At 40.6% G+C, this 26,510-nt stretch overlaps 2 protein-coding genes across 6 annotated transcripts in view; one reads left to right on the forward strand and one right to left on the reverse strand.

Annotated features, from left to right (window-relative positions):
* agpat2 (1-acylglycerol-3-phosphate O-acyltransferase 2 (lysophosphatidic acid acyltransferase, beta)) lies at positions 1–8,985 on the forward strand. The gene is made up of 6 exons (XM_088435111.1): positions 1–398; positions 3,688–3,821; positions 4,790–4,965; positions 5,040–5,135; positions 6,618–6,690; positions 6,787–8,985. Exons 1-6 carry the CDS (start codon positions 220–222, stop codon positions 6,939–6,941), a joined length of 813 nt encoding a protein of 270 aa, XP_088291237.1. The 5' UTR covers positions 1–219; the 3' UTR covers positions 6,942–8,985.
* The window catches only part of egfl7 (EGF-like-domain, multiple 7), a 20,727-nt gene continuing 1,918 nt past the window's right edge, over positions 7,702–26,510 (reverse strand). Inside the window, exons 2-9 of one of the 5 annotated variants that reach the window (XM_088435113.1) lie at positions 17,260–17,489; positions 14,620–14,820; positions 13,665–13,808; positions 11,881–11,993; positions 11,511–11,666; positions 10,143–10,222; positions 9,671–9,827; positions 7,702–9,609 (exon numbers count right to left, since the gene is read on the reverse strand). In XM_088435113.1, coding sequence (XP_088291239.1) covers positions 9,590–9,609; positions 9,671–9,827; positions 10,143–10,222; positions 11,511–11,666; positions 11,881–11,993; positions 13,665–13,808; positions 14,620–14,705 — 756 coding nt within the window. In that variant the 5' untranslated portion in view covers positions 14,706–14,820; positions 17,260–17,489 and the 3' untranslated portion in view covers positions 7,702–9,589. Of the gene's footprint in view, positions 9,610–9,670; positions 9,828–10,142; positions 10,223–11,510; positions 11,667–11,880; positions 11,994–13,664; positions 13,809–14,619; positions 14,821–15,167; positions 15,193–15,343; positions 15,456–16,122; positions 16,320–17,259; positions 18,048–26,510 lie in introns of those variants that run through there. The other 4 variants (XM_088435112.1, XM_088435114.1, XM_088435115.1 and 1 more) reach the window with 4 other exon arrangements.

Here is a 26,510-nt window from a genome sequence, read left to right on the forward strand (position 1 = left end):
CCCGGAAATTGTAAAAAAAAAAAAAACAAGAGCGAATGACGACAACCGTGCGCTGGGCTCCACCTCGCAACAGATGAATAACGATACATGGTCGTCACAAGACTGGAGAGGAAGAGAAAGTACCAAGTAGCGTGTTATGTTTGAGCGGTTCGAGGCGCCTCTCCTTCGCCGAGCAGCGTGAGCGGAGCCCCGGCTAGCGAGCTTTCCTCTTCCCCCGCTATGGATGTTCTCCTGTGGGTGGCCCCGCTGGTGCTGCTGCTGCTGCTGTGGAGCAGCGGTCACGCGTTGGTCTTTTATTTCAAGAAAGTCTTCTACGTGGCCTGGATGATGGTGCTGGCGCTAATCGCGATCCCGCTGTGCGTGCTCAAGAGCGGCGGCAGGGACGTGGAGAACATGAGGTGACGACTTTTGACTCGTGCTCGCTTTGACAGCTCCATCCGCTGCCCGTTAGCTTGCTAGGCTAACACGCTAGCCGCGATCGCGCGGCTAAAAGCAAAAGCTCCACTTCCCGTGGCGACAAAGTCTGCGCTAAAGTCTTTTTGAAGCCTTGAACGGAAATCGAGCGAGCTTTGGCTGCTGCCATATGTTAGCCGCTAACAATAACAACAACAAGGTGCAATTCTGGAAATTTCCCTTGTGTGCGCGGGGGGCGGGGGGGGTGAAATGCAATGCCTAGAAATACATTTATGCTACATTTATGCGGAACTGTCAAACTTTGGATTTTCGTACAGAACATAGGAAATCCTGCTTTCAACACAACGTCATAGTCAGGCAGATGTTTCAACTAACGACCGTGTTCCCTCGTTTATCGCGAGGGTTAAGTCCCCAAAATACGCCCAGTAATCAAAATCCGCGAAGGAGAGAGGGAACTTTTTCTTTTGTGCTTTTGTGCCCGTTTTATAACTTTGTTTCGTTTGTTAAGAATTAATTATATATGGAATTGATATTTGGTCTAACTTAGAAAAATGGAAGAATATCAAGAAAAACATGGGGTAAACCCGCAATAAAGTTATGGTCATAAAAGAAAATCCGCAAAAAAAGCTTGAGTGTTTTTTGTTTTGCTTCTGTTTCCCTTTTTTACTTTGTTTTTTTTTTGTAAAATAAATTTAAAACAAAGAAAATCCATAAAAAAAACTTCAATGTTTGTCGTTGGCTTCTGTGCACTCTTTTTACTTTTTTTTTTAAACATAAAATATTTTGACCAATTTAACTTTTGTTAGTCCCACAGGGTGTTAGACACACTATTTTTTTAATGCTTATAATTTCCATAATAAAATATTGACTTTTTCCGAGTACTTTCCTAACTCGTACAACCAGATGTATGAATAATCCCCAAAAAATTGTAATAAAGTTTGTAAACACCTCACATGACTCCCAGCATATTTGACATCTCCTCGTGACCAACATCGACAAAAAAACAGAAAAAGAATTTGGTATTCTCACCACCATCCCATCAATTAGTCAGTGTCGACGCTGGAGAATGTAGTAACTGGCTACATTAGCTTACTATTTGTTTCCGATATTATCAGCATAATTCACCCGGCTGCTTTTTGTGCGAACGTTTTGATCTTATCTATCTCTGGAAACAAGACTCACAAAATTGTGAGTCACCTGAGCGGAACGCAGCAGGGCAAACTGCACCTGTCATGTTTGTAGCGCGGCTGTGATGCTTGATTGCTACATCGCTTTAATTACCACCAAGAACCAGATGGCACCACTGATTGGAGCTAGCTAGCGCACATGAGTTGGTCAGCTGACCGTACTTTGAAAAAGTCTCGTTCGTATGCTGCATGCAGATGTAGAAAACCAGATCTCACAGGATTAGCCAACATACTCTTTTATCGGGTGTACCGCAAAGCTCCCTCCTAGGACCACTATAGTTTACTCACATGCTTATCTATTCCACATTGATTTGAATGCATCGATTTGGACATTGATTTTTTTTTTTCCTATTTATGTCAGGCTTGGAGATATGTTCCGATGACATTTTTTTTGCATCCGTTTTGAGGATCTAGTCCAGTAAAAATGGATCTTTGACGCGTATAAGTGTCCTTGGCAGTGGATGAGTTGATTGTTTTATTTTTCCCCAGTAATGGCAGATTGTTTTACTGCAAATAATGCATCTTTATATTTCGATCTATGCAATGATGCTTAATGTACTCATATACTGAACAAAGCACTATCCTTTCCTCCCAAAATAGTGCTCAATTTACATCCACATTGCAAATCTTTGCTTTTTGTATCATTTCCATACTGCTGATGCTAGCTATTTTACCGCTAGCTTCTTGTGACAGCTACCAGAATGTTACCCTACCAGCTGTTTCTTCACACGTATTTACTTTCTAGCTTTAAAATGATCTGTTATTGTTGTTTGGGGAAATTTTGTGTATCGGTTTTGTGTATCAGAGTTACAAGTAATATGTGTACTTTGTATCAAAATCGGTGCCAACTCAAGGGTTCTGTACTCAAAGTGGTATCGGCCTGAAAAAAAGCGGTATCGAACATTTCCTTAAACCCACGATCTTTTTCTCCCCGATTACGATCAGCTGAAAATGACATGAAGAAATGTACTACGTTGTGAGTTTACATGACCTGGAAACAGCCTTGAACACGAGTCCCGCTCACAGCTCAATTGTTTGCTGTTATGACTGCTCATAAAAAAAAAAAAAAACGGCAACAGCAAGCAATTGACCGCCGGCTTATCTTAGATAAAGGTTACATATTAGGTTTAGGAGTGCTACAGCAAAATTTGTAACATAAATAACAACTTGGTTTTTCTCTGCTGTAGAGATCGACCGATACTGATTATTAGTAGTACAGGATATTTGGAGCTGATACTCAAAGTGTAAAAAAATGGTGTAAAAAAATAAATCCTTACTAAAATTGTACTGTAGTTTGACTTCCAAGGAGTGCCAGTGGCAAGTGCATTCATAAATAACTCGCCTATCTGGCATGCAGGAAACTGTTACAACACGTATCTCCACGATATATATAATATACCCCCCCCCCCCCAAAAAAAAAAAATCTGCAATGCCCTGAGGGCGCAAAGTAGCGAGAGATCATTGTAAACAATAAACTTCATTGAAATGCCCAAATATATATATATATCATAAAATGCATAGAAAAGAATAGAATAGTGTGATGTAATGTGTTATGTGCTAATTTAGTTCATAATATATATGTATAAGGATAGTTGGTTATATAGAAGGTATGTGTATATATTACGGGTTTATCTTAATAGTGGTGGAGTATTTATTTTATTCTTTTGTATGTCCAAACCAAAGCTATTTTTTATATACAGGACGGTGTTTGAAATAAAATCATTTATTTGTTAAATGAACGTTATCTGGGGTTAATTGGGGCCAAATTAAGGGCGTGTACACTTATGCAACTGCATTATCTCAGCCTGTTTATTTTGACTTTCCCCTCAGATGTTTTTAAATCGCAACAATGGTGGAAAAACGTTTTGCGAAATATGTTATATTAGAATGTATTTTGTGACAAATTCGATCAGGGGCGTGTAGACTTTTTCTAAGCGTAAGCCAATGCCGCTAGCGTTTAAATCAAGAGACGCTGGCGCCCGGGGTCCAAGCGAGGACACGCCGACAAAGGGGTGTGATTCAGCAAGGTGTCAAGAGGATTCCGGCGCCAGCCGAGGAGTGACGCTGCTCTTTTGTCCCCCTTCAGAATCATCCGCGCCCTGGTTCGGCACGTCAAGTACTTCCTGGGCCTGCGCTTCCAAGTGAGCGGCTGGGAGCACCTGCAGACCCCGGGCCCCTACGTCATCATCTCCAACCACCAGAGCTCCCTCGATGTTTTGGGTGGGTAAGCAAACCCCATTTGCGCCGTCGCGCGGATGTAGTGTTTTTTGTTTGTTTGTTTTTTTTATGCTTTTTGTTAGATGCGTCTAGATCAATAGCCCAGATCGGGCCGAAATTGACACCAAGGGGTTAAAAAAAAATTGGGACATCCCTTAATCAATACATATGAAAGCGTACTGAAGTAATCGATGACATACTTAAGTACTAAACAAATCCAAAAGGTACTAAAGTAATAATCATTTACATTTGGTGCTGATCAAGTACTTTTGGTACGCAAATAGCCAAGAAATTGATTACTTTAGGGACCAAAGCTTCAATGCAGTTGATTACTTTTGGGACTATGTTAGAAAGCAAACAATTACTTTTGGGACTAAAATACTAAAGCGATGAATTACTTACGTTATAGTACTTAGGTACCAAAATAATCAATTACTTAAAATAAGAAAGTATTAAACATCTACTTGAGAAAGTAAAGTACTAATCAGTTACTTTTGGAACAAAAGTACTTACCAACTACTTTTAAATTATTATTTGTTCCAAATATTAAAGCAATCATTTACCTTAGGTACTAACATTCTAATCCAATTAATTACTTTTGGTAATTAGTTATAAACCAATCAGTTACTTTTGGTACTGAACTTGTGTTGGTACACAAATAATAAAGCAATCAGTTCCTTGCGGTACTCAAATACTAAAACAGTTAATTCCTTCTGGTACTAAGATTTTCATGCAATTAACGACTTTTGGTACTAAAGTTACAAAGCAAATTATTACTTTTTGTGTTATTCAATTACTTTACAATTACTTTAAAGGTCTAAGGTGCTAACTTTTCATACTAAAGTACTTGTCAATTACTTTGTAAAGCAATCAATTACTTTAGGTAGATACTAATATATATAAAAACATGTCTTTGGGATTGAACGATCATTGACTTCAATTGAACGATTTCCAAAACGGCGTTGGGGCAGGCATGATGGAGATCCTTCCGGACCGCTGCTCCATGATCGCCAAGAAGGAGCTGATCTACGCCGGCACGGTGGGCCTGGTCTGCTGGCTGGGCGGCATCATCTTCATCAATCGCAAGAAGACCCGAGACGCCAAGAGCGTCCTGGGCGACGCCGCCAAATCCATGCTGGACCAGCAGGTGTGGGATGAAATCCCATTTGAAACGGGACCCGCCCACAACACGTTTTTACGGACTATTCCAACTTTCCGTAGATCCGGCTGTGGGTGTTTCCAGAGGGAACGCGGAACCACAGCGGGGACCTGTTGCCCTTCAAAAAAGGCGCCTTCCACTTGGCCGTCCAAGCGCAAGTCAGTACCTATGTCCATCATTCTTTTCCAAAATAATCTGAAAGACTCAAGAAATTTCCGGTTTCTAAACAATTAAGTATCAAAATAATTTATCCGATTATTAAATGTCAAAACAATCGTATTTATCACTCTAAGCCACATGCCTGGTGTAGTGACACGCAGCGCAATGATATGCTTTTCCACTAGATGGCAGTAGGCACATATTTAAGCTGTATCTCATTTTTTTTCAATGTCTTTGCTGGCAGGCCAAAGATACTGATGCTGAATTTGAACTTTTGACCTGATTTAAGCGTAATAAGTGATGTTGCGTTCATGCCTACATCCATTGTTTTAGTTCTTTTTTTTTTCTTGACACCGTCACTTTGCCACGGGGTAACAGACAGCTGCGCTCGTTATTCAGCTGCCTCGCCTGGGGGGGTCAACGGGTGGAAGAGTTCCGTCAGAGCACATGCTCAAGGCCAGGACAGGTGTGAGGAATTTCACTAAATGAGGACAGTAAACATACAATTAAAAAAAAAGAAAAAATCAGCTAAGTCTTTATTTTATTACAGTTAGCATATTGAAATTTTGATCAAATAAATAGGTATATGGATAACAATTCAATGAAGTGATTCCAAAAAGAAAAGTTGCAATTTTTGCTAGCTAGAACAGCGCATTTGCGTAAACTTGTTTTTTGTTTGTTTGTTTGTTTTTTTAGTGATCAGTAGGAACGGCAACTTTGTCAACATTTTCGTCTATTGAAAACAATCAGATGGCTCTCGCCAGCCTATATGGAGCAGTTTAGCACTAGCCGCTAACGTCGGCGCCGCTGCTAACCACTGATAATAGGCATCTTAAAATACAATGTTAGCTTAGCTTAGCTCCCTTAATTAGCACTACTAGCAATCAAACTTAATTTCAGGACAATTTAGTATTCTTGACATCAGTGATGAGTCAAGTGAGACATTCCGCCATTCCTGTCTCTGCTAGCAGACAGATTTGGGGTAATGCAGGGCGATTTCTAGCAAGTACTGGCTGTGTCCTTCACAAAACAACATTTTGCCCTGTAATCTTTGCATGTCTCTGCGTTGGCATGGACACGCCGCTAGAGCCCTCCATGAGGGAAGCTGCACTTGCTAACATTTAGCAGGGAGATTTCTGGCAAGTACTGGCAGTTTCCTACATGGAACAACAATCCGCTCTGTAATATTTGCATGACTGGACATTGAAAAGGACATGCCAGTCAAGCCATCCATAAAGGAAGCCGCACTTGGTCAAATTAGCGGAGGGATTTCTAGTAAGTACTGGCTGTGTCTTACACGGGACAACAATCTACCCTGTAATCTTTGCAAGACTGGAATTTGACATGGACAAATTAGGGAAGCTGCAGTTGGTAAAAATTTAGCATGGTGATTTCTGGCAAGTACTCTGTGTCCTACACGGGACAACAATCTCCTGTTTTCCTCATCTGTCATAATGTGTCATTTGACTTCCTGTCTGCAGGCGCCCATCATACCGGTGGTCTTCTCCTCCTACAGTAACTTCTACCTGCGGGAGGAGAAGCAATTCAAATCGGGTAAGTGCCGCCACCTAGCTAGCTAGCTAGCTAGCTAGCTAGCTTTTTTTTAGCGGTAAGCACAGCGCGTGAGTGTCGTCGCCACCTGCGGCGCAGGGACCATCCGGTTGAAGATCCTCCCCAAGATCGAGACCAAGGGCATGACGAGCGAGGACGTGGCGTCCCTCAGCGACAAGTCCTTCGACGCCATGCGCTCGGCCTTCCTGGACATCTCCGGCCTGACGTGCGGCAACGGGCCCGTCGCGCACTGATGTCCCGCCCGCCCGCTCGCCCGTCGTTTCGTCAACCTCGGCCGCCCCTCCGCGCCCACCGCGCCACTTTGATCTCCGGCCGGCCCGGCCCGGCCCGGCCCGGCCCGGCCCGCTCGGTCCCGACCCTCGCCGTGTCTGCGAGCGGAGTGACGGACGGCGGGCCCACATGGACGTTGGTTCTCGTGCATGCCCTTGCGCCTCCCTCTCTTTCGATGCAGTTTTTTTGTTTTGTTGCCTTTTTCTTTTGCTTATTTTGGGATGTTTTGAAGGTCCACTCACCATTGAGTTCATCTTGTGTGTTAGAAAGCCGAGGTTATTAAGGAACTGATCACATGTGGTGACAATAAAAAAACGAGACTGCTATTGTCACAGTTATCTGGACGTTACTCTGCGCTAATATACATATATGTATATATATATAATACATATATATGTATGCACTGAATATACATTATAAGAAATGCAGTGTGACTTCGGTGTGTGTGTGTGTGTGTGTGTGTATGTGTGTATATATATATATATATATATATATATATATATATATATATATATATATATATATGGGCTCTTAATGTTTTCATTTGGAAAATTAAAAGTTTTTGAAAGTGTTTAGAAAAATGGAACTCATAATCCGCAGCACAAAGATGTTTGTAGAGTTTAACAAAAAAAAAAGTTGCTCAATGACTCAACATGAACATTTTGCGCACTTTTCAGTCAGATTTTGAAGGCGAATTTTACATGGGACAAACAAAGCTACGACAACAATCAAGATGTTTATTTGGTGATTTTTCTGAATTCCAAGACTATGGAAATTTCAAGCGTCAATACCAGTTGAAAAACGCGAATGATCGCGATTGATTATTGAAAATGTTGTGGTTACAACTATTTTCTCCGCATTTTACCGCTTTCCAAAAATTCTTCAATCATTCCTCAGTCTCGTTTCTTTACTTGTCACACTGAAGTGGCATTCAATTTAACCTTTTTTTTTTTTACCTTTGCGACTTAACCCCTTAGCGTTTCATATATTTAACGAAGAAATTTCGGCCTTAAGTAACGTTCTGCGAATGTATCCCTCTCGTCTCTTCGGGATAAGCTACTAACTGCATCGTAAAATTGTTTTTGTGTGCGCGCGTTTTGGAAGTGGGCTGACGTCATTGCGCGCTGAGCTAGCATCTGCGCTAGCGCGCGTCTATTGATTCAATGTTCGATATATAGCTGGTTTGACGAGTGACGCTCGCCCGTATTCGCTTCGGCTTTACGCACGCACACAAGCGCACAGAGTTGATGTTGCGTTGAATGGTCGTGGGAATGTTAAGTACTAATCAATCATTTGGCTTTTTTTCCCGCCGCTACCTAATAGGCGATTTTAATCTCAGATTTTAATCTCGTAGCGTTGGTATTGTAGTCTCGTATTACACTTTGTGTTGACTTTCGTTATGGAAATTGTTCATAAGATTTTGCTTTAAAAAAATATATATTCTACTGATGTTAGTCTTTGTGTTGATATCGGGGAAAAAATACTTTCATCACCAAATTTTGGGTTTTGAGATTGAAAATGTTGGGTGGAAAAAAAAAGGTTTTGTTAAAAATGCTGTTTTGAATGTCAGATCGAACCAAAACTGATCCGTTTGTAATTTAATTTATATTTTTTGTTTCATTTGTGACCAAAAACTTAAAAAAAAAAAAAAAATCAGGGATGTACCCGCCCCCTTTTTTTTGACTTAACCATTTGATTGGTTGTGCAGTTATGTATGCCAAATGCGGTGCCATTTATGGCAAAAAAAACAACTTTCGACCCCCATTAAAATGGACATTTTTTTTTCTACTTTTTACGTTCACCAAAGCTATTAAAGTGATTCAAAAACTGAATATTCGTAATACCCTGCCGTGTGTGTGTGTGCGTGCATGCGTGTTCACTAAGCCCCGCCCCCCCATTCTCAGTATTCTGGCTAATATTGACAATGTTGTGTTTTTCAATTACTAAAAAAAAGTGGGATAAATGTGAATGCCTTGCAAATATTTCAATAAATTAATTTGTTTTTCATTTTCGTCTTCCATTTTTTTTTGCCTGCTTCCGTCACCTTCTTCCCGCGGTGCTTTGTACGCATCAGATTTTTCTTCAATGATTTCTCTTTTTATTACAAAACGTAACAAAAACATGTATGGAGAAACAAACTGGACGTACTTTTAAATAAAATTTGAAACAAGATAAATACTGACCAATCAGACGGGTTATTTTTTTTACACATCAAAGACCATTTACATACGTGAAGCTTCATGAAGCGCTCTTAAGTATCTGGGATTGAATGTCTTTAAAAAACGTGAAAATACGTCCCTGGCGTTGAATGAGTCCCTGGCATTGAATGAGTTAAAAAGTAAAATTTTGCAAACTTTTTTTTTTCTTTGGCCTTTTAAATCTTTGCGTGTACATACTTTCTTGGTTTTTTCTTTCTCCACTAGATGGCACTCTTTGTTCAAAGAGACCCAAGAGCACCATCAAAAAAATAACAGGTGCTTCATGAAGCTTCATTTTCAATTATTATTGGAAACATCAAGGAGATGCTTGATATTTCAAGACTTTGTGGGGTCCATCCGGTTGATGACTCAATGAGTCCGATCTCCACCATGTGCGTGTCGGCCTTGTTGTTTTAGTTTTCCCGGCAGGAACCTAAGAGGAGCGGCAAAATTAGAAAAGAAAATCGAAAAATGTCCGACTTTGCTTCGCTTACAGGTTCCTAAACGTTCCTCTAGGAATCCGATCTGCTCGCTTAAAGAATCGATGCGGTCCAGTTGGCGGAAGGAGTGCGACAGCAAGGTGGCGCTGTTGTCTGACGCCTCCTCCTCTGGGAATGCGCTGCTGTAAGGCGCCAGCGCCACTTGCAGCTTCTGGATGGAATTACAAAAATAAAAACAAAAATATGGAAATCTACAGATAAAAAAAGGCAGGATTTCTGACTTTATCGCGAGAGAATTCTGACGTTAAAGTCAGAATTTTGACTTCTCAAGAGGGACGTATTTTCACATTTTTAAGAGTCTGGACCGTCATTCACAGATACCTAAGTATTAAATCTTAAGTATCCGGGATTGAATGTCTTTAAAAAACGTGAAAATACGTCCCTGGCATTGAATGAGTTAAAAAGTAAAATCGTGCAAACTTTTTTTTTTCTTTGACTGGCCTTTTGAATCTTTGCGTGTACATACTTTCTCCAGGAGCTCCACCCTGCTCCTCAAGTTCTGCACTTCTTCCGTCATGTTCTCGGGTATGGTGCTCAACGCTCCGCCTGCAGTTTCGGAGGGTAAGCGCAGCATTAGCAGGTAGCAGTGAAGAGCCGCCACAGTCGGAGCGAAAACGTTTCAACTTTTTAAACTCTTTGCTCAATTTAGCTTTCCGTAGCTAAAAAAAAAATAAAAACAACCCCGTCAACACAAGTAAATCGGCGGCAGGTGGTATCCGTAACGCCGCCAGACAGAAAAGTTGCAGGGAGGTTGAGGGAATGTAAAACATGAGTGGGGGGTGCGGTTAAAGGGGGGCTAGTACATGGGAACGGCGGGAAAAGTAGAGGTGACTAAAAATAGAGCTATTCAATCTCTCCCAGATGTGCTGGAGTTTACTGGCGGAGCGAGAACGCCGTGAACTCAGATGCGGACGAGGCGCGGTTGGAACCAGAAGCGGCTGGAACCAAAAGCGCAGGTGTAGGCCAACCGGGCCAAAAAAAAAAAAAAAAAAGTCTTTCAACGACGGAATGTAGGTATCTGCTAACCTTGCAATTTTTACACTTTCACAGCCAGACACGGAGGTCCTCCACAAATCCTTTCAGATTACAGAACTGCTCTTTGCTAGCGCAGTTTAGCAACAAAAAGTTGCTAAACTCCGCCGTCAGGTATACTTTTGCCCAACCTTCCACCGCCACTAGAGGGTGAAATTTTGTCCGTCATTCATCAGGCGCTGGTCTACTTCTGTCTGCGCTTATACTAATATTTTTTCTGTTTTTATACTTACACTTAAAGACAACACCATGTCTGGGATTCTACAGTTACACTGCAATTGAAACACATCACAGTGATATAAGTGTAACACGAAAACAAAGCCAGCTAAGGGGTTTAACCCTAAGCTATAATACACCGTCATATTTATTAACCCGCATCAAATCTCAGAGAAAATGCAGGTGGGACAGCGTGCAATTAGCATTTGTGTCCACTGGATGGCAATATCACGCTTTATATGGCACTCAAATAGTGGATGTCGGTTCTCATTTATAGCTTTTATGTAAAACATTTAAAAAGCAAAATAACACAAAATGTGATTTCTTTTTCACCTGGGAAGCCCTGCGCTGATTCAAATAAACTTGACTTGGAGAAAAACACAGATTCATAATGGGTGTGAGCCGTAGGGGGCGCCAGTCGCAGTGCATTATTACTCACGGTACGAGTTGAGAGCGGCATAGCGCGTACCAAAAGTAATAATGAGCCGCGAGGCTGGCTATGATCTCGTCGTCGTCTTCTTCGTCTTCACAAAAATACACGAGACGCACACGCGGACACGCGCGCGTTTGCCTTTCCTTCGCCCACCTGATGGCGGCGCCGGAGCGGGGGCGGACGTCCCGAGACGGCGGCAGGAGCGAGCGTCATCGGCCAGGACGAAACCCTCGCGGCACGAGCATCGGAAACTACCCATGGTGTTGGCGCACTCGTGCGCGCACGGATGCTCCAAGCACTCGTCCACATCTGGAATACAAAAAAAAAAAAAAAATGGCGTGAATATGAAAAGGGGAACCTAGTCAAACTAATTTTACACTTTTTCCAATTACAATTTCTTTCAAATTTAACGATTTTGGGCTCGATAAACCAATAGAATAGCTTGTAGCATTTTTACCCTTACCTAGGTAGTTAGCATATAGCATATAGTTAGCATGGCTATAAATGTGCCGTAAATGTTTACCTTGGTTACAGTGAAGCGAGTGATAGCGTCTCCATCCGGGACAACATTCGGGGTAGAAGTTGGGGAAAGACGTCACTCTGCTCACCTGGCGGTACGCCACCGTGTACACCGTTCTGTGGAGACAAGATGAAAACATGAAACAACAAGAAGCCATGCGCAAAATCACACGGGAAGTCGGCCATTTTGATTCAAAGCGGTCACTTTACGTCTCCTTTTTGATGGGTCGATGAATTTGTCTTAGAGATTTTGTCCAGATTTTGTTTTGATGACTCTAATGTGAAACAAATTTTGGTTGTGCGTGTCAGCCATTTTGGTTTGAAGCGGCTATTTTATGGTCATTTTAGGCCGATTTTAAGGGGTCATTCATTGGCAATTTTTTTACTTAGACGCAACCAACTTAATGATAACAGTAACCATCATGAGTAGACCAACAAAAAAGTCTCAGGAAATCATAGCCTTAAACACACAGGAAGTCGGCCATTTTGGTGTGAAGTGGTTATTTTACGGTCATTTTAGGCCGATTTTAAGGGGTCATTCATTGGCAACTTTTTTACTTAGACGCAACCAACTTAATGATAACAGTAACCATCATGAGTAGACCAACAAAAAAGTCTCAGGAAATCATACCCTTAAACACACAGGAAGTCGGCCATTTTGGTGTGAAGCGGTAATATTACGGTCAATTTTAGGGGACGGATTTTTGAATTAGAAGCATCAAACTTACTAATAGCATTAACTATCATGAGTAGACACACAAAAAAGGCTAAGTCCAACACTCAAACACATAGGAAGTTGGCCATTTTGAATTGAAGCAGCCATTTAACGTCGGCCATTTTGGTTTGAAGCAGCTTTTTTACATCCCATTTTTAGGGGTCATCTATAGACAGATTTTGGACTTAGAAGCATCAAAGTTAATAACGGCAACTATCACGAGTAGCTGGTATCATGAGTAGACCCACAAAAAGTTTCAAAACATTTTAGCGGCCCTTTTTTCAAATCATAGACCCCTTTGTGCCAAATATTTTGCATACGACATGGAGAAAATTACTCCTGAAAAATGTTTTCATGAGTAAGCCTACAAAAAGTTTGAAAAATCCATTCCACAAAACCCACAGGAAGTGCTCCATTCTGCTTCAAAGCGGCCATTTTACGGCCATTTTAGACCATTTCCCGGGGTTGACGATATTGTGAAAAATTTGAGTTTTTTTTTTTTTTTTTTAATCGCATGTGGGAAGATTTCCTGTTTCCTCGCCAGTTTACGGCCGATTTCGTGTATCTGGCCCCTCCATCTTGTTTACAGCAAGATAAATGTCCAATCATGACTTTGAGAAGCGTATTAATTTGATGTCTGGAAAGCTGCAGAGGAAGAAAATTTCACAAAAGCGAAGACGGCAAAAAAGACAAGCAGCTGCCTTCCATCCGCCCTTTCACTTGGAAAACCAGGAAAGTGCGCAGACATCTTCAAGAGCAAAGCTTAAACTTGACTAGTGGTGCAACAGGAAAAAAAAATGGTGGGAACGAGAGAGCCAAAAGGAGGACGACCAAAATAAACAACCGGAGCGGTCTCTGCGGGCGCACATTTCCCGTAGTTACACAAAATATTTGATAACTACGCTACATTCCACTTTGACCCACTTGTGTGTGTATGTGTGTGTGCGTGCGTTTGTGCTATTCAAGCGGCCTATCAGAATTTTTTTAGACCTTGTTCAATGCGTCCGATGATTATTTCAAATAAAATCATTTAATGACAAAAATATGAAAATCGAAATGACGAATTTTCTCACGTGTAGGTGCTGCAGAGGCGGTGGCCATGACACACGGTCATGTAAGGCTTGTGCAGGGGCAGGATGTACGACTCGGTTGCCGTGACGACGTGATGATGCCGTCGTTGATGGTTGCGGGCTTGTCCGCCGCCACACACCCTCCTCCTAGAAACACAAAGACCAAGAAATGTCATTTCCTTCAATTTTGTCAATTATTCTTACTTTTATTCCTTGGTATTTATCCATTCGTTTATTGGACGTGCCTCTTTAAGGGGCGTGGCCTAGTGAGTCAGGAGCTGGATTCAGTTTAGCGTGGCAGCCGGGATGTAAACTGATTTTTAAAAAAAATTTTTTTACTTCTATGAAAGTTGAATTATTCTATGCAAGTTGAATTAAATAAAAAATAATACATGAAAAAACATTTACCGACAAAAACTGTAAACAAAATGATATCACTATAGTAATAAAAAAAAAAACTAAAACAAATCCAAATAAATATCAAAAAAGCATAAGAAAAAAAATTGTTTTTTGGAATGTAACCCCAGTCTTACACGATTGAACTTTTTTCTTTTTAATACATCCATAATATTGCGGTAAAGACGTAAGTATTATTGTTTAAAAGCAAAATCTATTCCAAAATCTCTTTCCACGTGTCATTCCCCAAACAAAGTTTGTGATGTGCAACATGTTTTCTCAAGATCTTTCAGAATTTGAGTTTTTTGCCACTCAAGATGTTTTTTTAGCATTACCGCCACTAGAGGGAGCTTTACGATGTCATTTCCATACACCAGAAGTCAAGTGCTAGGGTGAGGCAGCCATTTTGCATCCGCATAATGGTGGACTTGTTATTTCTCAGATAAATGTGTCAACTTGTCGCAACGTTAGCATGACTTTGCGATTTTATGAAAACAATGTTGAAAACCAATTATGTGTATTTTGTCAGAAACCGTTAAAAAAAAAGATGGCTTGGATTTACCCATGGTGGTATTGAGCGTAGGACGAGGGCGCGGCCTCGGCGAGGAGGACGAGAAGGGCGGCGGCGAGGAACGTCGTTTGGATCATGTCCTTTTCCCAGCACGTTCCCCCGCTCGCTCTCTTCTGCTCTCACACTCTTCCGAGTCGTGCCAGCTGGAGCCAGGGGAAGACCGGGAATGCGCCGCGCCAAACCGAGGACCGCCTGGGACGCACAACCACAAATCATGGAATCGAGAGGGAAATTTGTCAATAATCTGTCCTATTTCTTTGTCTTTCATGACAATAACATTCTTTTTTTTTAGATGTTATTTTTTGTTTTGGGTCTGAGCATAAAAATGTTGATGCTTCAAAAGCAGAACTATCAAAGCTTTATAATTTGTCCTTTTAAAGTAATTTAAAAACGCTCCCAAACTTTAAAAATTTTCACATTTTCATGGGCTTTTCTCTTGAAGGATCTTCAAATTTAAGACGTACCTCGGAGCATACCATTTTTAGTTTGCCTGGATGTGCTTATCCTTCAAATATTTGTCAGAATTAGAACTTTCCAACCTCATTAGTATGTTCCGTTCCCTGTAGGTTCAGTCATCTTGTTTTCGATTTAAGAACTCTTTGTGATGAGTCATTATTATTTTAGTTGACAGAAATTAAGCAATTAAAAGTGAAAAAATACAACAAAATAAAATAAAAATCAATTATTTTTTAATGATAGCAAAATGACTACGTACGTTTTATAAAGTCTAAAATGTGTGTCTTTCATTTTTGTCTCGCAATAAATTTAACAGAGGATCCCTTGTTAGTTGTAGTCCTGTCGCGTGTGCGTGACGTCATTAACATTCGCAAATAGAAAGCCCCACTTTTAAGTACGTCGCTCTTTAGTGACGAGTGGGTTGTTTGACTTGTGGCTCGAAACGCTACGTCAGGTAAGCGGTGGTTTCTTTTTTTTTGATTATATAACTGTAAAAATACGAAAATAACAAAAATATGCTGTTTAGCTAAATGTAATAATTCTCAGCAGAAGTTTAAGCCTCCAATACGCGACAAACTAGCAATTTTGCAAACGTGGGCTTCCTTGTTTTATTTAAATCGGATTGTGATGCAGCTACCTTTATATTGGTCGGTTTTTTATAAACTATTAACATTTTTTGAATGCTCGACACAATTTTACTTAACCGAAAAGAAAAGACGAAAAATTTCTTAAATACGAACAAAAACGAAACTAAAACGAACAACTTGAACGAGTAAAAACCAAGTAACCTGCCTCGAAAATCAAAACTAAGCCTCAAAACAAAATAAAAACTAACGAATGAACATTTCAAAACGTAACACTCTTGTGTCATGATCGCAATTGTCCACAGGAGGACGCCATTTCCCCGCCCCGCCACCAGGGACCGCTAAGCACTCACGAAATGCGCGTTCACGCTCAACTGTCGCGTGCGCGTAAGAAGCGACCGAGCGAGTTTACGCGCACACACTAAACAGAAAGAAGCGTGCACACAACATTCACCTTTTCTGTGGGAAAACTCCAAAAAGTCGAAAGGAAAAAAAAAAATCGTTCACCAAGATCGGTTCCTGTACCAGTCCAATTCAAATCCACTCGTTATAATCCCAGTCATAGTAATCCGATTAATAATAATAATTGTTGTCGGTCATTTTGTGTGTGTGGTGTGTGTGTGTGACTGGTCAGTTCAGACTGTCACACACACTGTGCGCATGGGGGGTGATGGGAGCACCTCCCCCCATTTACACCCCCCTCCCCTCACCCTCCGACGGACCTCCAGATACTCACTGACGTCATCGTTTTTTGTCTCTTTTTGATGACGAACGATAGAAGTCAGTCCCAAAATTCAGATTTTTTTTTCGTGTTATATAATAACGGTACTTTTCCCCTCTGTGGTCAGCGTGAGAAGTAGTTTTTAAAGAATGTTTTTAGTTTAAATGTAATACTACTTATTTAAAATGTGACTGTTTATATACGTACATATATACTGTACATATGCAGAAATACTTTCATTACTTTTGAGATTATAATGTTCATTATAAGTATAAGTTCATTATAAATATACCAAATAAATATTTTTTATTAAACTGTCTAGAGTTTAAAAATATTAGATTTTCAAATTTACAAATACTTGAATATTTGAAACTATATTTAAATATATAATTTAAATATATATTTTTTCAAATTCTAAAGAGAACTTTTATCAAAATATATATCAAATTTTTTTAAGTGTTTTGTTTGTGCTACCAAACAGAAAATATTTAACATTTTTTTTAGGAGGAAGGGGCTAATATTACACAAATATGTTTAGTGTAATTGATCCTTTTTCATTTAAATTGACAAATCCAATGTACAAACCCGTGAAACGAAGCCTCACGTTTGATATTTTTTGCTCCTCTAGATTGCACTTTTGCTTTTTTCATGCAAAATCCATTTCGGTCACACTACCCTATATTTTTACACCAATGCCGCCATCTAGAGGAGTAAAAAAAAAAAAACGACAAGTGGTTCACGAGGCTTCGTTATCCCATCTCTGGTAGAAAGTATTCTTTAAAAATACAAAGATGAAAAAAATGGATCCAAATGTTGCTCCCTGAAGTTTGCATTGCTTTCAAGGTACGTTTTTTTTGTATTCGTGTTTACCTGCGCGCGGGCCCTGGCGGCCCCCCTCGGACTACGGCCCCGCGGCCCTCCGTCTGCGTCCTCCATCATGGAGCCGTCCCGTGCGTCCCGTCCCGGTGGCGGTCCTCCTCCGTGCTCCAAAATGATCTCTGGGCGTTTTCCCACTTGGTTTTATGCGGCGCTTCCTGTTGCAACTCAGGCAGGAACTGCACGGACAATCCCCACAGCGGACTTCCTGTCACTGTTGGGCACTGATTAAGACAAAAAAAAAAAAAAAAAAGAAAAAAGAAAGCAAAGTCGACATGTTCCCATCCTGCGACTAAAAGTGATTTGGAAGCACTTTTTGCTGCGTTTTTTATGATATACTCCCGTAATTCGGTTTGAATGAGCGGGGCCGTAAAAACGAGGGTTTTATCTCCTCTTTGGACCACCCCAATTTTTTTTTTTTTAAGGAAATCATGGAACTAGAACGCATGTGTTGCCGGGTGAAAGCTAAGTGATCGTTTTCTCAGGCAGGCACGGCAATTTTTTTGCAATTTCGAGAATAAAGTGGGCGGGGACAGTGGAACCCGCGTTTTTGTTTAGATTTGATCGCACAATACTTATTGTGAATTTTTTGGTCATCTCACGCTTGACTAATCGTTGTTAACGCTTTCCAAAGTAAAAGCAAATGTTTGGAAATATTTCAACAACAAAACAACAAAAATAATTATATACCTTTGAAGGGGACGACACAATGAGAAGAATATTTACTGGACAATCTTAAATAAACTCATTCGAACCCAAAGATTTACGGTATTTTGGATTTTTTTTTTAATTCACACAACCAATCTCGGGTGTGTGTATATATATATATATATATATATATATATATATATATATATATATATATATATTATTTTTTTTTTTTTCAGGAGTTTGTCTAAAAAGTAATGATTACTTTAGTTTTTAATTATATTTAGTATCAGCCATCTATAGACCTTCCAAACACTTAAAAAAAATGTAAAAATCATGTACCAGGGATTAAATGGCTAGACTAAAAAAATAAATAAATAAACTTACAAATATGTCTAGGGGATTATAAACGAGTTAAGTGTATCTTCAAGCAATTAATCATGAAAATGGTTATCTATAAATTTGGTAATCGATTTTACTTTCCTGTCTAATCAAAACTTTTTGGGGAAAAAAAAAAGAAAACTCATGAAATAGTAATGGATTAAAAAAAAAGTCAAACAGAAAGTAACAAAAATGAAAGGCGTAGTAGTTGAAATCATTATTAAAAAATATGGTTGCAAAATCAGTGCAGGGAATGCGGCAGCTTTCCCTTCTCCGAAATCCAGAGGAGCATCGGCGGAGGGGGCGGGCTTAACTTCGGCGCCACTTCCTCATCGACAGGAAACGGGAAACGGCTGCGCGGCGAGATGGCCGCGCCGGCTCCCCGCGAACAATACCGATCTCGCTCGGACGGGAAGCGGATCTGCGTCAGACAGATTTGGGGAAAGGCCGAGCGGCGGTGACCTCGGAGCGGGAGCGCCCGCCTGGCAAAATCGCGTGCCTCTCCGGCGCTGCTTGGGAGTCCGGACATCAGACGTCGTTTCGTGGACAATGGCTCCAATTTTGGCCGATCCAAAGTCACGTTAGAGCGTCCGATTTTGGCCCATCCAAAGTCACGCTAAACTGTAAAATGAAGCCAGCGCTTGCCAGAAATTCCTGTTGTGAGGTTTTCAAAAACTCGTCAATAATTAGGGTTTAAAGTCTCATGAACATAAACAATAGAAACCTTCAGTACTAGGAGTTGAGATTAAAAAAAAAAAAAAGTGTCGAGTGGAAGCCATTACTTGCCAGAAATTCCTGTTGAGACGTCTTTAACAATGTGCCAATATTAAGGGTTTAAAATCCGGGGAGCATAATCAGCAAGCTTTTGTTCAATAATAAAGGTTGAGAAAAATCTGCAGATTTTTATCACAAGGAAAGGGTAGCCAGTACTTGCCAGAAATTCCTGTTGTGAGGCTTTCAAAAATGTGTCAATAATGAGGGTTTAAATTCTGAGGAACATAAGCATCAGGAACTTCAAATTTTCTAATTTTGCAGGGCTTTTTATGGGAGATTGTTGTCACCTGTAGGACACAGCCAGAATTTGCCAGAAATCGCTCTAGGTGCATGAGCTCCTAGAGCCCCAAAAAAATTATAGTCATTGTAACATACTTTTCATTACACTTTATGGAAGAGATTATGGTCGAATTTAGCAGGGCTTCTTGCGGGAGATTGTTGTCGCATGTACGACACAGCCAGCACTTGCTAGAAATCGCTCTATGCTATATGTCCTCCAAAAGCCAAATAAAAAAAAAAAGTAAAATATGTAAAATATTTACCTACACACTTTAGGGGTTTCAAATTTAGCAGTGTTTTTTTTTATGGGAGATTGTTGTCACATGTAGGACACAGCCAGAACTTGCCATAAATTGCTCTAGCCACATGATTTCTTGGAGGCGATATGTGCCAATACTCTAGGGGAAAGATTCTGGTCAAATTTAGCAGGACTTTTGACAGTAGATAGTTGTCTCACGTAGGACGCAGTAATTTTCAAAACTACCCCCCCCCCCCCCCCCCCCTTTGTATTGAGTGGTGTTTACATTACGTGCGTTACATGCAGACTCGAATCTGGAAGCACGAGCAATGTCACATGTTTCTTTTTTTTTTTTTGTGCTCAGCGGGGTTTCCATCCAAACAGGACATCCTGCCATCCAAGGCCCGACACCCTTTTCCTCTACCAACCTCCACCCCGGCCAAGGCAGGCTTGTGTGATCACACCCCGCCCCCTCCCCCCCTTTACCCCGGTGGTCCCGGCGCTTCCTGGTCCAAAGACTGGCTAATTCAAAACGTGTGCGCGGCGGGCCCTTGACTAATACGGCGCATATTTAGCCGGTCCGGGTCGTAACGTCCCCTTGACGGCCTCCCCCCGGGTTCCTAACCCCTGCGTACCCTCTTTGGATTTTTCCAAACGTTCCTGCGAACGCCTCGTCCCTGAGTGACTTCATCCTCTCTCCCGGCACAAATTCATAAATATTTGCCGGAGCTCGCGGAATCGCGCGGGGGATCGGACCTTCCTTCAACTCGGCTGGACGCTCGCCAACGTTTGCCGACAGCTTGACAGCTTTTGTGGAAGGCGAGACGCTAAATGTTCGGAATGTGAGATCTACTGGATGTTTTTGGCAGATTTAGTTCCCCCTCGCAGCCTGGACATAGAAACAGTATAGTCGATTGTTGTCACATAGAGGGCCCGGCTGGTGACGCTTGCTAGACATTTCTGCAGTTTTTTTTAGACTATATTATAAGAACACCAGCAAAATACTACAGTAGATTGTTGTCAAGTAATAAAACAACACCAGCAAAGTACTACAGTAGATTGTTGTCAAGTAATAAAACAACACCAGCAAAATACTACAGTAGATTGTTGTCAAGTAATAAAACAACACCAGCAGAGTACTACAGTAGATTGTTGTCAAGTAATAAAACAACACCAGCAGAGTACTACAGTAGATTGTTGTCAAGTATTGGGCAGAGCCAAGACTTGTCCAAACTTCCTGCAGCGTTGGAATTTCTGTGCACCAAAAACAAAAATACATCACAACCACACTAAAAAAAAATACAGTAGATTGTTGTCACATAAAGAACACAGCCAGCGCTTGCTCAATCCTCCCGCAGCTCTGGAATTTCTGCAGCTTTGGATTTTTTGGATAAACAAAAATACGTAACAGCCAGTCTAAAAAAATACGGTAGATTGCTGTCACATACAACACAGTTGGCACTCTCCAGAAATTCACCCCCAGAAAAGCAAATTACAGTAGATTGTTGTCACATAAAAAAGCACAACCGTTACTTGCCAGAAATTCCTCACCACCAGACAAGCAAATTACAGTAGATTGTTGACACACATTCCTGCAGCTTTGGATTTTCTGTGCACCAAAAACAAAAATACGTAACAGCCAGTCTAAAAATATACGGTAGATTGTTGTCACATATACAATACAGCCGGCACGTGCCAGAAATTCACCCCCAGAAAAGCAAATCACAGTAGATTGTTGTCACATGAAAAAGCACAACCGTTACTTGCCAGAAATTCATCACCACCAGACAGGCAAATTACAGTAGATTGTTGACACATATAAGGGAGAGGAAGCACTTGCCCACATATAAATCACCCCCAGACAATACAGAAGATTGTTGTCATGCATACTCGCCCGAACTTTCTGCATCAAGGAGAATTCTATGCACCAAAAATTAAAACCCTGCCAACAACTAAATACAGTAAATTGTTTCCACAAAAAAGGAGAAAGACAATCGGTGCCAGAAACTGCTGCAACTATGAGGTTTCGAAAATGTAAACACATTACTGCCTTCCTAATAAATGTAGTCGATTTTTGTTATATGGGAAACTCGCTTAATATAACTGCAAGGTGTGCATATGACAAAAACATTAACCCCTCACCGCCAAACTAATGAACAGCACATGGAGATTGTTGTCACATGTTGGCCACGTTCAGTATACCTCCAATTCCTGCAGCTCGGTCGTCTCGGTTTTGGAAACCATAACAGAACGTTTCTCGGCTTGACTTTGTGTTTCATTTTACCAACAAAGAATATATGAAGGCGGACATAGCACTTGCCTGAAATCCCTGCATACATTCAAAAAGCTCATTTCTATAACTTCAGACGGCTTCATGTATGCATTTTTCGTTTTAGTCCCCTTTCTCGTTAGTGTCCCCAGGGATCGGATCTTTGGATCTTTGTTGAACCGGGCTGGGGCCCGGCCAACGTTTGCTGACAGTTTGACAGCTTTTGTGGAAGGCTAAACGCTAAATGTTTTGAATAACTCTGTTAGCATGTCATCAAATACAGGAAGCATTCAGGTCGAGATGTCTGAGATCATTATGTCGATTTTTTTTTTTTTTGAAAACTTAGAAGCAATTTATTCACTAGAGTTCTATACATATATATATATATATATATATATATATATATATATATATATATATATATATATATATATATATATATGCACACCCCTAATATATATGTATATATATATATATATATATATATATATATATATATATATATATATATATATATATATATATATATATATATATATATATATACGTACTTTAATTCAGAATGCACACCCCTAATTTATATGTACATATATATACACATATATACACAAACAAAAAAAAAAAATCCGCTGACCATGGTGGGCGGGCGGGAGCGCCACAGGATGTAAGCAGGGTGCGGCCGTGCGCCCCTCAAGCAGAGAAACTTTTGTGGCGGGCCGTGCCTCTCCCGTAACTTAATGAACTTGTTTTGAATTCCTTGGCCCCCGGCACCACGGGAGCGACATTCCGACCCTTGAAAATAGCGACTGAAACAAAGACAGGAAGTGATGTGAGAGCACTTCCCGCCCACTCCCCTCTGGATTTATCTAGATCCTGCAGACCGGACCTCCGTGACCCCCGCACACCTTTGGGTGTTTCCCTCGTAGGGTTTTGCCGCCTTGAATGGGGGCAGACCACTTGACGTCGTGACCTACAACACGCACAAATTGAACCTTTCCAAAGATCAGAAGGCCTGACTTTGATTGACAGCTGCTAATATTTTGCCTGGCTTTTTACGCATCTCTCTCTCTATCTATCTATCTATCTATCTATATCTATATCTATATATATATATATATATATATATATATATATATATATATATATATATATATATATACCCCAAAAAATATTAGTAGTATCGGTACTTGATATCGGCATCTGTGACTAAAGAGAGTTGAGTACTTGTACTCATTTTACTCTGGAAAAAAAGAGGGTATCAAAGATCCTGAGTAGTGCAAATGTACTGTGGAATCATATTTTTAGGGAATTTAATTTATTTATATCTGTATCCTGTTTTATTATAGACTCTTGTAGGTTTTTGGTTTCCTGCGGCCAGTGAAGTATGCAAAATTGAAATTGTCATCAATTAATGATGGTTATTATTAAGGCTTTAAGATGGACATTTTAAGACTGACTATAGGCAGAAAGGATTCCCTTTTTTTGGGTTGGGGGTGGGGGGGGGGGGGGGCAGGAAGCGTCATTTAGCTACCGGCTTCAATCTCCGAGAACAGAACTTCCGCTGCTTCCCTGCAACAATAACACAAGGGTAAGCGTTGGGGAAGACGAGGGCCATGACGAGAGGAGGGAAGTGCACGAAGAAGCGGCGCATTGCAGGAAAAAAAGCGCCAGTAATTAACATCCTCTTTCTAATAATGTAAAACGTATGTTAGAATATACACACAATCATTACGCACAAAAACACATTCACCATCGAAATGACTCACCTAAGTGGAGTCGTAATCTTCATGTTTTAATGTAAGATTAATATATGCCTCTGCCTGTTTTTATATCGCTTGTCTACATGTGTTGCTGCACACTTTGTGTCCATTACATAAGCCTTGTGCAGTATTTGCTCCAATCCTTTTATATTTACATCAAAGCCATTTCACATTAGGGAACACATTGAAAGAAGACCCTATGGAGCTGAAATTTCACCCAGAAGGTGACAACATGTCAGAGTACAACATGGAGTCCATCCATGGGCGAGAATGATATGGAAGAAAATGACCAAAAAGTGATAAAAATACTGCAAAAGGCTGAAACTACCAGAAAATCGATGCTAGTTTCATTAGCTTGTCAGTGGCGTTTTGCGTTGTGCGTTCGGCTACCTGAATTGTAACTTGAATGGTTTGGCTTAGGAAAAAGATTAGTGAAGTGAGTATGATGAGTCACATTGTATTAATCATTGCGATGCGTTCAAGGACACCTGAGCTCAGTCATTTGCGGTTTCTTTCCTCACCAGATGTCCTTTGGAGACGTCCTATTGTCGGTGCCATCTGTAGCAAGTCCCTCCCCCTTCCTTCCACAACCATCCGACGTTTAAAAGGTGAGAACCCCCCCCCCCCAATAATAAATAAATAAATTCCCCCACTGGGGCCCATCAAACAACCAAAAGATGTCTGAACGCAAGCTCTTATCAGAGTTTTGCTCTGTCAGACGTCTGCGAGCCTTTCTGTGTTATCTGTGTACGTGTGTGGATGGTGGTGGGGGTCAAGGGTCAAAGTGCATAAGAGGAGGAGGATGAATGAAACTGAATGAAAAACATTCCCGCTGTGGTAACATCGCCTCAGATGTCTCTTGCTCGCTTTTTATCCCTCTAAACCCGTAAAGCACACCGTCAACAAATAGAAGACTTTTGCAGAACGTCACTTTGAGAGGAAAAAAACAACAAAAAAAGTCCTTGCTTGCATGGTTCCGCGAATAAGAGGCCAAGAATGCCCGCTTTAAACTGTAAGTGATACAAACAACGAATGAAAAGTGGACCACAAAATCATTTTTCCTCTCGCAAAAACGGGCTAGCCTAATGCTAAATATATCATGTACTTTAAAACACCAGATAGGCTAGCCAGACAAGTAATTCCAATGCTGACCACTAGTTGGCGGCACAATATTTAGCTTTGTTTGAAAATAGCAAAACCAGGAAGTACCTTTAGCTTAGCCTAGTTTTACACACACACACACACACACACACACACACACACACACACACACACACACACACATTATATATATGTATATATATATATATATATATATATATATATATATATATATATATATATATATATATATATATATATATATATATATATTAGCAGTAAAAACGATTAACTGCGATGTAGTGGGAGACGGCGCATCACTTTTTTTTTTGCCTGCTCGTAATAAAAGCAAACAATAGCGTTACAGTTAAGGATCACGTGAGCGCCCGCAGTAAGTCATAAAAGCAAATATTTGCGGGGCACGCAGCAATAAAGTTGGCGATTAATAACGGCACGCTAACATTTCTTTGGCCGCATGCGGTCAGCCAGCGATGGGTCATGAGCGCGCGTGATTGATTGGCTCCCAGCAAGCGGGCGCCTCAGCCCGAGAGTGAGGGAGGCTTTCAGGATGCTGATGAATGGAGGACGACTCCCCCCTCGCTAACTTTGTGTTTTCATTTCAAGCTCCAGTTTCAAAAGTCACATCCGCACTGCGCTTTTTCATGTTTTCATATTTAAAGTATTTATGACCTAAAACAGAGTATTCTGTGATAACCATCAACGCCAATGATTCTAATGGGAACAATACCTTTTCTTTTTACATTGAAAGCAAATTAATTGGAACATGTGTACATCATTTTCTTTAAGCATTTTAAAACTTATTTTCACTTTTTAAGGGCTTGTTTGTGGGATAACTTATTCCCGTGTTTAAAAAAAAAAAATCTAAATCGTGGCACAACTCCTTATGTTTTTAATATTATCTTCCATCATTGTTCTATATTTCAATCCATCAAAAAATATAAAATATTCAAAACCTAGGAAACAAGCCTTTACTGAGATGAAACAGACCTAAAGTGCTGTCTTTTGTTATCGTAGTCCACATCCATCCAGTCTGAAATGAGAGCAAAGCTGTGTGCGCCCCCTTTTGATGAACCGAGGTATGACAACCCCTTCAAAACTATGTAACTGACAAAAATATTCACACAGAACTCAGCAAAGAGTAATATAACTACAGCCATGTGAATTTTCAGCAAAGTAATGCCTTTGATACAGAGCCCATAAAACCAAGATTCTACCCGGTGTACAATTTCACACTGAATCCTGCATCCATCTTGCAAAAGTTGCATCACAGCCATTTATGTTGGAAGCATCCATTTGTTTCAACAAATGCCTTTCACACAGCACCCAGAAAAGCAAGATTTCATCCTGAGATTCCTGCCTGCGTAGTTTCACACAAAATCCTGCATCAACCTTTTGCCTGGGTTGTGTAGACGTTCCTGCAAAAGTTGCATCAAAGCCATTTATGAAGGAAGCGTCATTTTTTTCTCAATGGATGCTTTTCACACAGAACCAAGAAAAGCAAAATTTACTCCTGTGTATAGTTTCACACAAAATCCTGCGTTGACCTTATGTAGCTAATCCTGCAAAAGTTGCATCAAAGCTATTTATGTAGGAAGTGTCATGTTTTCTCAACAAATACCTTTCACACAGAACCCAGAAAAGCAAGATTTCCTCCTGTGTATAGTTTCACGCAAAATCCTGCATCCAGTTTTTGCTTAGATGTAGCTATCCAGCAAAATAGATGCATCAAAGCCGTATATCTTGGAAGAATCATTTTCTTCGACATATGCTTCTC

Source organism: Hippichthys cyanospilos, chromosome 15, assembly GCF_059441005.1.
Source record: "Hippichthys cyanospilos isolate Australia breed blue-spotted pipefish chromosome 15, RoL_Hcya_1.0, whole genome shotgun sequence".
NCBI classification, from domain to species: domain Eukaryota; kingdom Metazoa; phylum Chordata; class Actinopteri; order Syngnathiformes; family Syngnathidae; genus Hippichthys; species Hippichthys cyanospilos.

What these genes read in the sequence shown, in the direction of transcription:
- agpat2 (XM_088435111.1), top strand. Translation starts at nt 220, where the DNA reads ATGGATGTTCTCCTGTGGGTGGCCCCGCTGGTGCTGCTGCTGCTGCTG. An exon ending in GAGCTCCCTCGATGTTTTGG is followed by an intron (nt 3,822 to 4,789) that starts GTGGGTAAGCAA and finishes GCGTTGGGGCAG; the next exon opens with GCATGATGGAGATCCTTCCG. An exon ending in ACTTGGCCGTCCAAGCGCAA is followed by an intron (nt 5,136 to 6,617) that starts GTCAGTACCTAT and finishes TCCTGTCTGCAG; the next exon opens with GCGCCCATCATACCGGTGGT.